Below are 11410 nucleotides of genomic sequence, written 5' to 3' on the forward strand. Positions count from 1 at the left end.
ATGGCATGACTGCTCTTCATATTGCGGCCTCCCTCTGGTATCACGATAGCGTGGACACATTAGTCGAATTGGGTGCAGATCCAATGGCCAAGACTTCGAACGGACTGACTGCCCTTCAAATGTTTCTCTATGGACCTAAGAAAATTATCAAGGATACGCGATCATCATTCTCGGTTAGTTCCAGATCAGCCTTTAGGGAACTGCCTCTAAGACAACAGCAACAACGTCGAAAAGCTCGCATTCTTTCAACACTGCAGACTCTTTGCAAGACACCACCCACGCAGTCGCCTTTGGATCAAATGAGCGCTAGAGGAGAGTATCCACTGATGCTTGCGCTGAAAAGCTCTCCAACTGCAACGGAAGGCCTAATAGAGGCAGGTGCCAAGGTCGAGCAGGCCGATCAATGGGGCCGCACAGCCCTGATGCACTTCTTCTGCGGTGACTTCCACGGCCGCTCGTCCAAAATTTTGAAGCTTATTCTGGATAAGGGTGCTGATAGCTCTGCATGCGATGCAGCTGGACGTTCGGTTTTACAGTACTGGACACGCCAAGTCTTCGCTATGAACCTGTCTAGCCTTTACCCTGGGTTCAATCGCTTCAACAAAAGCTTCGATGCATTGACGAGCACAGGAGCACTCTCTGATGATGATACTCTGATTCAAACACTGGCGCCCACAGGATTTCCGTTGGCTGCAGCTGCTCGCCTTGGTAACACTAAGCTGTGCTGGGCTCTTTGTATGGCAGGCTCAGACCCAAACAAACATGGTCTGACAATGAAAACGCGTCTTGCCGAGAATTTTGGAAGCGAAGCAAGTGATCTGGAAGATCTGAACTGGAAGCCCCTTCTGATCGCATTGACGCACAGAGCCTACACTACTGCAGCGATACTCCTGGGTCATGGCGCGGATGTTACGTTCAAGACCCCTTCTCGACAAAGAACGAAGTACAACAAATACCGTTTCAAGACTTGTGGAACAACAGCACTGCATGTTGCCGTTCAGAGTCATTCTTCGAACCACATTGGTTTCAACATGTCTCTGAGCACTGGAGGCTTGTCAGGGTGCTCATTCCTTGTAGTCGGCCATCCGGAGCTTCAGACATCGAAGGAGCATCCTCGAACTAGTCTGGCAAAATACTCTATAAGGCAATGGGAAAAGACTGAGTCGCACAAGAAAAGATTCAAGGATGAGAGCTCCGACGTAAGTTCACCAAAATGAGGACTAGGATCGCCATCTTGCACTGACTAACATCGAGTAGTCAGAGTTCGAGTTGCCGCATATCAAACCCCACAACGACAACACAGGAGACAAGCTGTTACCGTATGATAAGCTCTCCGAGACTATGCTCCAAAGGTTTCACTCAAAACTCGATGACCCGCTCTACTTCAGGATCATAGATCAGGAGCTCACTCCCGCTGCCCGTCAAGCTGCTATTGTTGAACTCCTACTCAAGAAAGGGGCTCCAGTGAACGCGAAAACGCAAGAAGGCAGAACCCCACTCCATGTCGCTGTGAATTCTAACCCAGATCTCGTCCGGCTGCTCCTCGAGTACGGCGCAGACCCGAATGTGGCAACAACAGACGGAATAACGCCCTTGATGCAAGTAGCATCAAGAGGCGATCGTGAACTTGTCGAGATGCTCTTGCTCGCTGGTGCGGATCCAGATGCCCAGCTGATTCTTGCGCCATTGGACAAGCGGCAGTGCTCTTCTTTCATCGAGCGAAGCCATTGGACATTCCACCAATGCGATGCACCTCTTACAGCCTTGGCGGTCGCTGCAGAGCGTGGACACTATGAGGTAGTTGAACTCTTGCTTCAGCACGGTGCGGACCCAAATAAGCCTATTGAGCATCATGCGCATGGTCGACTACCGTCTAAGCGAGATAAGCGACGGCGAGCACGGCATTATGCGGATCTTGACTCTTCAGATTCAGAAGTGGAGCCTGAGCAGTGGAAGGGATACATAAGTATTGGCATTGCGCTGTCATGGGCGAGGGATGAGGTGCGCAAGCTGCTGCTCCGGAACGGGGCTGTTCCAGAGAAAGAGCAGTCGTCGCGAGAGTGTGACTGCGTCGTAATCGAAAAAAGGAAAGAGAGAAGCTGGGTCACTGATTCGGAAGATGATTTGCCCGCGAGGAGTGATGGGGATGACTCTGATTCAAAATTGCGGAGGCATAGGTTGCCTGGTAGGAGGGTATTCAAGTGGGACGGGGACACTGATGACAGCGACTAGATGGCCTAGTAGATCCGTTTTCTATCTCCTTGAACGCTACATTCTAGTGAGAAATTGTGTCCTACGTTGCCTATGTATTCCGTACCTTGAGGTAACACACTGTATTAAACTTCTGTCCTGGCGTTGTACGACAGTTTTATGCGTGGCCACGTCTCTCACAGGCTAGCGCAGGCGGCAGTCCTACTTAACCTAATGCGGACTAGTGCAACTGCCACTTTCCATCGTGGGACCTTCTTTCCTGTAGACCCAACAGCTCGAATGACAAACATCAGCAGCACATTGAAGAGCACAATACATAACTCGTCTGGTGAGCGATTTCTGCAGCCTCTTAACCCTCCATCTCGGCATCTCTCAACCCGCATTTCGTTGCCCTTCACCCTCGCTCGATACGGTAACGGCAAGTGATAATATGCTCAGGATCGATACTTATTCCCATTCAAAGTGAAAATTACACGGGCCAGTACCCAGGTATACGCGCCAAACGCTCTTCTGCACATTTGAGCTCACCTCTCAAAAGCACTCTCAAGTACACCCAGGCTTAGCTAAACTCCCATCGCTATCAACAAGTCTGGCTGAGATGTCATTACGCGGCCAGCCGCCGTCTATCGTCGACTTCTACAACCCTTACATCAATGCCAAGGATGCACATGGGCGCACGCGAGAGCAGATACTCAAGTGGAGTGAGTCAAGGAACAGCATGCCAAGTATTGTAGAGCATGCTGATCCCCTGCGCGACAGACAATGACAAGCTAGAGCGAAGCCATGACTATATCCAGATTCTTTTCCCTCTCCCAGAAGGCTCTATGTTCAGCTACACCGCCCCAATTATCGACAAGAAGACCGTGGAAGAGTTTCGCACGAACGGCCATCTACAGACGACTTTGGGCCAAGCCTTCGACAGGATGATGAGGTTTTATGGCTTTGAAGTTGTCTCAGCCCTCGATTCAGCGGACTCAGCGAAGCAGGCAGAGGAATGTGCAGCCGCTGAAGAGAAAGGGAAAGGCAAGGCCGCGGAGGGCGAAGGTGAGCCACGATCCTCAATGTCCAGGATTACGCGGCATCCATGACGATTGCACGCTGTTTTTGAACCACTTATTAAAATCGATATAGAACACGACGAAGGCCGCAATGGTAGTGCTGGCACCACGGCGTCTCTCGATGTTGATCCTTCTGTTCCATCAGCCCATGACACCAAGTTGCCTGAAAAATCCGTAGCCTCTTCAGGGGTCCATCACCTTCGCGTCATACGTGGAGTCAACTTCGAAGAGCGCTCCAAGAATTGGTGTGTTCAGATGGACCACAACCACCTCCGTATCTCGCGTATCCTACGTTCCTTGCGCGTGCTAGGTCTACAGCGGCAGTGCGAGGCGTTTTTTGAGGCACTTACCAATGTGTACAATGATCCGAAGACCACTATCGGCAAGAGTTCGATGATGTTTTGGAGGAGGGCAGTCTGCGAACCTTTGCATATCGCGCCTGACGGCACGGAGTGCAAATGGCTGAAGGCGTTAGCGTTATAGGAAACCTCTCGGACACAGATCAAGGTATGTGGTCAACAAAACTTGCCATTCATGTGGAGTCTACAATACTGTACGAGGACAAAGTTTTGAGTACAGCGTGTTGCCCCAGGATAAGCGATACGTAGGCCGATTGTACTGGAACTTTTGCCTGGTGTTGTACTAGTGTTGTTGCACTTCCAATCTGCCCCTTTGATTGACGAAGCATGCTGGGCACCAATTACGAACTTTGACTCACCGTGCATTAGGATTACATGATGATCACTTTTACAATAGCGCAACGAGCGGATAGCCCTCAACCTTTCATCGAGCGCAGCATGGACTACAAAAAAGAATGGAGACGATTTGCTTATGACGCATTAAGTTCCAAGGTCAAGAAAAAGGTACTGGCGTTCTCTAACCGGTTTATCTTTGGGGGTATCGAATGACTGGGCCTGGGCATGGCCAGAGGCCCAACATCCTGATTACACTCATACGCTTATATATAGTGTCTCTTCGGTCTCAATGGCAGTACTTCTTTGCGAGAATCGCCCCGAGAAGACCTATGGGTGCCCACGTGTGATGCGTTATCCACTCAGATAATCACGAACCCGACATTCAAGCGAAGCTGTCAAAACTTTATAATCCTAGCAGAATTGCATTTGATACATGTACACGCAATCCGTATCGCGTCCCGCGACCTAATCCTTTATTTAAAACTCAGAGATCAAGTCGCCGCGTCTCTTGCCGCGCATGTCCCACTTGCCCTGCTCCTGTGTTAGCTTGCCCCAAACATGTGTGCCAGCGCAACCCACATCAGTCATATATCCAGCAGTACCCAGCATAGCCGGCACGACGATGACGTATGCAAACGTGATCCAAGCAGTCCGGGGCGTCCAGCGGAAGTACTTGTGTCGGTTCACGGTCATCTCTGTCCCGCGTCAGCCTCAGCACCCATGCCTTATATACCGACCGGCACCAGTCCGCCGCGCACGAATTTGAGGGCTATCGGTAGAGTTCGCGGGTATCACGACGTACGGTTCCATTTGACGAGGGCCGGGTCCATGTGGATGGCTGTGACGAAGATTAGCATTGCGAGCCATTGCGCCGCGGGAGAGCAGCGGCACGCACCTGGAGGGTTGTGGGGGCCGAATCCCGCCATTTTGAAGACTCTGGAGGCGGTATTCCGAGTATAGAGGGATATTGCGTGGCTGCGGGGAAAGCTTGGTCGTTGTGGTGGTGAACGACGATGAGGTCGGCGATGATGTGTGACTAAGCAAAGGGCTTGGCGCCCGATCCCTGAGGGACCAAACTCTCCAGCTGTTCTATCAATAATTAGTCCACTACAGGGCACGCACGACCGAACCTCGACTATATGGATGAAGAAACCAACGTGATAGTCTATGAGCACGAGAAGATCTGTCTCGACACTCTCAGTTCTCATCAGTCAGCTTCTTCACATCGTCCAGTAGGCGGCACGGTGGTAAGACTACCCCCGATCCCGCATGAACATGATTGCATGGACATGTCATAGCTCAGCGTCGGCCCTGCCGTTGCACGTAAGACTTTCCATCGGATATGCAATTGAGGGTTCTCGTATACGGCCTGGTCCTCGAGCTCCCAAGATACTCGCTGCATGGCCGCTGCATGGCCGCTGCATGGCCGCTGCCGTGGGTCGGCGCTGCCTTCGTACGAGGCTGATGTCCGCACTCCAACCCGTACTTCTCCGCGCAACAATCCTTCGGAGCTCGTTCGAACTCGCGAATCGTTTCTGCCTCCCTTAATTCCATCCGATGCTGCCAGAAACAGCTATAATCTGACGAACGGCTGCGCCAAGTGACCGATAGGTCGCAGAAAATATCCCCGCCGCACCGATTTCTAGGCTTACAATAAGTAGCGCATCGGCCGAACACCTGGGGTTACTCTCCAGTCCTTTTCCTTTCCACGTTTACCCACACTACCAATCATTGTGGTCTAACCGATCCACACGCAATAATCGCTACGTGCTGCGTCATCGATATGTCTACAGTCGCCAAGGCTGGTCAGGGTGTGAAGTTAACGGTGCATTGGTATGTCCCTCCAGCCTTGCGGTCGCTCGCCTACCAATATGCAGCACAAGTGCCGTAATTCCAGGCCCGCATGCACATTGCATTGTCTTCAGGTCCACGTGAGATACTGACAAATGAAAAAGGCTGAACGAGTCTCGCGGCCAACGCATTGTGTGGTTGCTTGAGGAGCTGAACCTCGATTATGATATCAAGGTCTACTTTAGGCAGAAGGACAAGCATTCACCTCCGGAACTGAAGCAGGTTCATCCCCTGGGCAAGTCGCCATTGATTTCCATTGTGGCCCCGGGCCTTGAGAAGCCATTAGTCCTAGCGGAGTCTGCCGCAATCGTCGAATATGTTTCCGACCACTTCGGCCAGCAGCTTATCCCAAAGCGTTATCCGAACGGAAACGATGGGTTGATCGGCGCGGAAACAAAAGAGTGGTTACGATTCCGTGTAAGTGCAATCTCATTTGCTGTCGACCCTCAATCACTCGAGGACGTACCTCTCGGCCGCGACAAGATCGCTTGCGTCTAAACGCTGCAAGCGCCAAGCCAAACCCTGCAGTACCCTTTATCCTTTGTTTGGTGAATACGACAAGGCGCAGTCCAGCTCGACTTGGGACATCATCTGCACAACAGCAATCTTCCCGCCATAGTTGAGCATGGGTTGTATGGTTAATGTCTTTTTAGTTCTTGATGCATTATGCCGAAGGCTCCCTCATGCCTGTTCTCCTCACCGGGCTTCTCACGCACAACATACGCGAGGCTCCCGTACCGTTCTTCCTCAAATTCATCACCAAGAAAATCGCAGACATGATCGACAACAATTTCACACTCGCGGAGCTAAAGCTGAACCTGAGCTATCTGGAGGCTCTTCTGGCAGAGTCTCCAGATGATGAGTTCTTGTGCGGCGCCAATCTTACGGGAGCTGACTTTATGATGATCTTTGTTCTAGAAGCAGCAGTATTGTTCAAAGCGCTGAACGAGACGAGCTATCCAAAATTGTATAGCTACGTCCGCCGCATACAGAGCAGGGATGCCTACAAACGGGCGGGCGATAAGGTCTCGGAGGCGAGTGGCGTGAAGTACGTGCCATTCTCAGAAAAAAAGCTGTAGCTGCAGACGCGCGGGGGGAAGACGGTTCCGGGCGGCGTTAGTTGCGGTTCGCTCTCAGCCGGCGGCCGTTTTGCGGCATGTCACAGGTGCAGCTGTTCTTAGCTGCTGCTTTGATGTACCTGTAATATTCTAGATCGACTGTAGCGTAGATCACACAAGTCGGAGCTCGCGCTTTCAAACTGCCCAACCTTTTAATGTTCCGCCTGTCACGCCAATGCAGCGCAAGAGCTCGCGAAGCGCCAGCGTTGCACTCACGTCAGCGATGAAGCATACTAAACATCGCCGAGGCCAAGGTCCTTTCCTAGCCCATGGCAGGCGTCAAGCGTCAGCCTCAGCCCTGTACACCTAATCATGGAGGATCGTCGCCCATATCCGCAGGCTCTTTGGGTGATGTCAAGCTTTGGATCCGTTTATTCGCCCGAAGCCGTGTCCGTCCGACTGCAGCGCAGAATTGCAGGGCCTGATATATATGTTCGCGGAGGTGCGCAAGACTGCGCGAACACGCAGGCCGCGTTCAGACGAAGCATTCGATGCCCTCACATTTCAACACTCCTGGATAACAGCCAGTGCCCAGCCTCATACGGACGGAACCCTGCCGACCCTTCCCAAACTATACTTGGGACTGATTACTACGCTGCTGAACGCTTGACTAAAGCCTCGCACTAGGCCCTTTCCAGCACGCGTTCCGAAAGCTGTACACGTGCAACTTATTCATCATTCCATCAGCATCCCTCCGGAGAGTTCCTCTGTGTTGCTCGCAGTCACTTTTTCCGACGCTGCGACTGCGCAAGCAGGTTTCCACGGGCAATCCGCTTCTATGCCTAAACCGCAGCGCGGTCGTACATCCTCTCAAGACTTTGCATTTCAAAGCACTGACCAAGCCTTTACCCAACCGTTCCGTGGAGCAGAGGGAGCTCCAGCCCCAGCTCTCCGGCAAGCCTTCGCACAGCAACCACACCAACGGTATGAGACGCACCCAGCTACAAATGGTTCAATTGCGCCGACAACGTCCATTCGAAGCTCCGCGCTGGATCAGTCACTAAGATACTCGGATTTTGGCGCTCCGCAGGGCTCTGCGCCGCACCTAGGAGCTTCCATCCCGCTTCCTCGTGGCTACGGCTTCAGTCCTGGGGGGCCATTGGGATGGGATTGGGGAAACACTATTGACTTCGCCGGCTATACTCCCCATTACGAACCTCAAGGCGAGCTTGTCCAAGAGCTTCAGACCCAGCAAGCGCCAAAGGACGACTTCAGCATCCCGCTGCTAGTCACCACTATCGACACGGCGCGCCAGTCTCCGCCACAGCCCTTCTCTGCGCAGAATCCACTGCCACCACCCCCGAGACCGACCAAGCGACTTTCCTTCCAGGCGGGCATGAAGAGGAAGGCCGACTCGGAGCCTAATTCTGGCATACAAGCTACGAATGGGCCGTTCGAAGAGAATCCCGCCAAGCGACAGAACAAGTCGCGAGCCTCATCCATTACCTCCGCAGCCTCTCCAGTCGTGGCAACTGCCACTGCGCCCGGTTCGTGCGGTCCTGCGTCTTTGTCCGCATCCATGACCGCACCGGCGATCCTCGAAAGTACCGCCCAGCTGAACAATGAGGCCCAGTCGCGCAAAGAGCCAAGCAAGGGCACGGGACCACAGGGTCGCGTTATCGATGTCTCGACACCTCGGCGCATCGCAGAGTCGCGTATAGCAGTGGACACCCTGCCCTCGGGTAAGGTATTCCCCATTCAGATTGGTTCGGAGCTTTTTAGGCTCTCTGGAGCATCTATTTCATCGGATGGTAAGCATCACGCAAATTTGTACTAAAGCTATACACAAGCTAACTGTGCAAGAGCACCCAGTTATTTCTCGCATTTCTTTGGCGAGCAGATCCACAGCAATCAAGGTCGCGCTGATGACATAAGGACGTTGTACATTGATCGCGACCCTGATACATTTCGAGACATTGCCCTGCATTTGCAAGGGTACCACATTAGCCCTCGCAATGGCGAGCATTTTGTGCGTTTGTTCGCTGATGCGCAATTCTACTCCTGTAAGCTCGCCACTGTTCTTGACGCCGCTCGCCAATGTTACTGATTGCGCGCAGTGCCTCGCCTGACAAAACAGCTTTTTAGCACCGACATCTTCATTCGCATAGGCGGCGTTCCATTCCAGATTCCGCGTGACCTGTTCTCATCGCCTGGTGACAGCCCCAATTACTTCTCCCTCGGCTTTGCGCAATTCTTCTCCACGCCAACGGAAGTCTTTCCTGGGCTTGATCGCAACGCGCTGCTACGACCGCCATCCATTTCCCCACCTTCGGTGCCAAATCGGAGTGGAGAGACGTTTGGAGAATTAGTCAGAATGCTTCAAGGCTATCCTGTGGACATCCGCAATGATGTGCATAGGTCGCAGCTTCTGAGAGATGCGCGGTACTTCCATCTGCGAGGGCTGGAACAGAGGCTCATACCCTGCGAAACGTCCTACAATCTCCGAAGAGGTCAATCCGAGATCTTGATCAGGCTCGATGACATACGGCAATCTGGAGTTTCATTCACACCAGATACGCCTGCGAGCGATCCAGATTCCGATTCTGCGTCGAACGCTCCATCACAACTAGGCATATCGCCTGCTCCATCGAGCAAGCCCACAAGCCCGTCGCCCTCGCTCGGCAGCTCTCATTTCAGAGCCGGCACAGTTTCTTACGCGCGGCCGTACACGGACGATCACGCCAGTACCAACATCCTCATTCTCGAATTGTCATCCAACGAATCCACCACGCTGCACCTCCCTATGGAGCCTCCGAGGGCGACATTTTCCATGGAGCCACTCACCCTCAACTTGAGAGCTACCTTCCACGGAACCGTACTCGCACGCATCACATCGCTATTCTCGGTGATAGCGTCGAAAATGGGACTGCCAGCGACGCAGCCGCTCGGTCTCATGATGATGCAGTCTGGTGGCGGTGTGGCCGCACAGCCCGTCTCACCCGCCAATTCAGGTGTGAGCGAGCGCCGAGTGCGTGTGCGCATAGACCCAGATTGCTATCTCGAAATCGACAATACGCCTGCCGAGCTAGCGTTTGATGCGGAAACAGGTCGCATGGGCATCCGGCGCAGCGATGGTGAGCATCGCTCGAAGCGGAGCAAGGTGTCTGAAGGCTCCAGTAGCAGTGAGTGGATCTGGGGCGGAGCACGGGATAGCGCCATCATCGATGACGATGGAGAGGAGTTGGAAGAGACCATTGTAGTCAAAAGAGCACATTGGAGGATACGTGTGGAGAACGTGAACGGGGAAGCAGCGAAGATGTTGGTTGTGCTTTGCGGGGTCAGGATTGAGGGGTACAGTGGAGAGAGGGGACGGAACCAGGAGCGCGGGTTCTTGGGGAGTTGATCCTAAGTGTAGCCAGCGAGAGCGAGTTGTTTCATTCGATGTGTTGCATACCCGATTCTACATTAACCAAACGCATGTGGTTTTAGTTTCTTGTGCCCTACACTTAGTACGTCTTTCAATATATATACTTTCGCGAATTCAATAAATACACATGACCAATATACATACACCGAAGCAGCGACCTCATATATACTACATACAGGCAAGTAGAGCGAAAACGATAAGACAGTAAGCAGAAGAGCACACACAGAAAGGAAGCCACGCCGGTCGACACCTCACATCGTTCCTATCCTTACATGACACAGCCCCCCCTTCTTCAGGGGCCACTATGTTTGCTAGACATGTCCTTACATAAGAGTACAATCAGCCTTAGCATTGGCCGTTTTGTCAATCCAAGATTCCTCCTTCGGACCGCCTTTTTCCTGGCGTCCTCCCGGCCCGGGGTCGTTCACATCCATGTTCTGTGTGAACTCTTTCATAGGCGCGCGGGCTACGATGCTGAGGGCTGAGGAGGTGTTGGTGACTTGCGTGTAGGTGGGAAGGGGTAGAACGACTTACCATCGTTGATGCTGGGCGTGGGTGCAAGATTGGTGGCGGCTTCGGTGATGGGCGTAGCCATGACGACGAGCGCAAGAAGCGCAAGAAGTGCTAACATCTTGAACAACATGGTGGTTCGAATGTACAAAGTCGATGTGCCGTGAGTGTTTGGGTCTCAAGACAGCGACCCCGTGTAAGTGCGGGAAAGTGGCTTATATGCGGCTCTGCGGCAGATTGTAGTAGCGTCATTCGGTGCATGGATGACCGTGATATATTTGCGGATGTGTATGTCATTTCAACGTCTTTGTTGTTATGAAGGTGGTAAATGTCGCTCTTAGTATTGTTCTCTTGGACGGTGCTGCGCGGACAACGCGCTTTGTTGGTTGCTCTGCTTGTGCGCAATGCCATTGTATCACGTCAAAACCGCATAAATGAGAGGTGTTGGTAGGGAGATGATCACCTCGCCTCTACTATTGTTGCCTAGGGCTGCAATGAAGATGGTGAGGGCTCAAGGCATTTCGCAGTGGAGCTTCGTAGCCACTTTGTCACAGGGCACTCGGACGGAGCAGAACGCACGTTACGGTGTGCGTTCTCCCA

At 52.7% G+C, this 11410-nt stretch overlaps 6 protein-coding genes across 6 annotated transcripts; 4 read left to right on the plus strand and 2 right to left on the minus strand.

The window, feature by feature from the left end:
- Window positions 1–1143: 1143 nt before the first annotated feature.
- CC84DRAFT_201142 (ankyrin) lies at window positions 1144–2268 on the plus strand. The gene is made up of 2 exons (XM_018185567.1): window positions 1144–1199; window positions 1262–2268. The coding sequence occupies exon 2, from the start codon at window positions 1342–1344 to the stop codon at window positions 2230–2232; it is 891 nt and encodes a 296-aa protein (XP_018031920.1). The 5' UTR covers window positions 1144–1199; window positions 1262–1341; the 3' UTR covers window positions 2233–2268.
- A 402-nt stretch (window positions 2269–2670) lies between these two features.
- Window positions 2671–4248, plus strand: CC84DRAFT_201236 (uncharacterized protein). Its single transcript, XM_018185568.1, has 5 exons — window positions 2671–2700; window positions 2750–2912; window positions 2971–3255; window positions 3343–3776; window positions 3998–4248. The coding sequence occupies exons 2-4, from the start codon at window positions 2810–2812 to the stop codon at window positions 3750–3752; spliced, it is 798 nt and encodes a 265-aa protein (XP_018031921.1). The 5' UTR covers window positions 2671–2700; window positions 2750–2809; the 3' UTR covers window positions 3753–3776; window positions 3998–4248.
- CC84DRAFT_1167758 (uncharacterized protein) lies at window positions 4146–4957 on the minus strand. Its single transcript, XM_018179257.1, has 4 exons — window positions 4860–4957; window positions 4767–4802; window positions 4544–4659; window positions 4146–4495 (listed from the first exon to the last, which is right to left on the minus strand). Exons 1-4 carry the CDS (start codon window positions 4888–4890, stop codon window positions 4442–4444), a joined length of 237 nt encoding a protein of 78 aa, XP_018031922.1. The 5' UTR covers window positions 4891–4957; the 3' UTR covers window positions 4146–4441.
- Window positions 4958–5747: 790 nt separating this feature from the next.
- CC84DRAFT_1100355 (glutathione S-transferase-like protein) lies at window positions 5748–6894 on the plus strand (the record flags this gene model as incomplete). The annotated part of the gene is made up of 3 exons (XM_018174863.1): window positions 5748–5797; window positions 5920–6232; window positions 6469–6894. 3 exons carry the CDS (start codon window positions 5748–5750, stop codon window positions 6892–6894), a joined length of 789 nt encoding a protein of 262 aa, XP_018031923.1.
- An 817-nt stretch (window positions 6895–7711) lies between these two features.
- CC84DRAFT_1100728 (uncharacterized protein) lies at window positions 7712–10276 on the plus strand (the record flags this gene model as incomplete). Its single annotated transcript, XM_018174877.1, has 3 exons — window positions 7712–8684; window positions 8739–8936; window positions 8991–10276. The coding sequence occupies 3 exons, from the start codon at window positions 7712–7714 to the stop codon at window positions 10274–10276; spliced, it is 2457 nt and encodes an 818-aa protein (XP_018031924.1).
- A 347-nt stretch (window positions 10277–10623) lies between these two features.
- CC84DRAFT_1221050 (uncharacterized protein) lies at window positions 10624–10943 on the minus strand (the record flags this gene model as incomplete). The annotated part of the gene is made up of 2 exons (XM_018183222.1): window positions 10624–10781; window positions 10835–10943. 2 exons carry the CDS (start codon window positions 10941–10943, stop codon window positions 10624–10626), a joined length of 267 nt encoding a protein of 88 aa, XP_018031925.1.
- Between the last annotated feature and the right edge of the window lie 467 nt (window positions 10944–11410).

The sequence above is a fragment of the Paraphaeosphaeria sporulosa genome, assembly GCF_001642045.1.
Source record: "Paraphaeosphaeria sporulosa strain AP3s5-JAC2a unplaced genomic scaffold CC84scaffold_10, whole genome shotgun sequence".
NCBI classification, from domain to species: domain Eukaryota; kingdom Fungi; phylum Ascomycota; class Dothideomycetes; order Pleosporales; family Didymosphaeriaceae; genus Paraphaeosphaeria; species Paraphaeosphaeria sporulosa.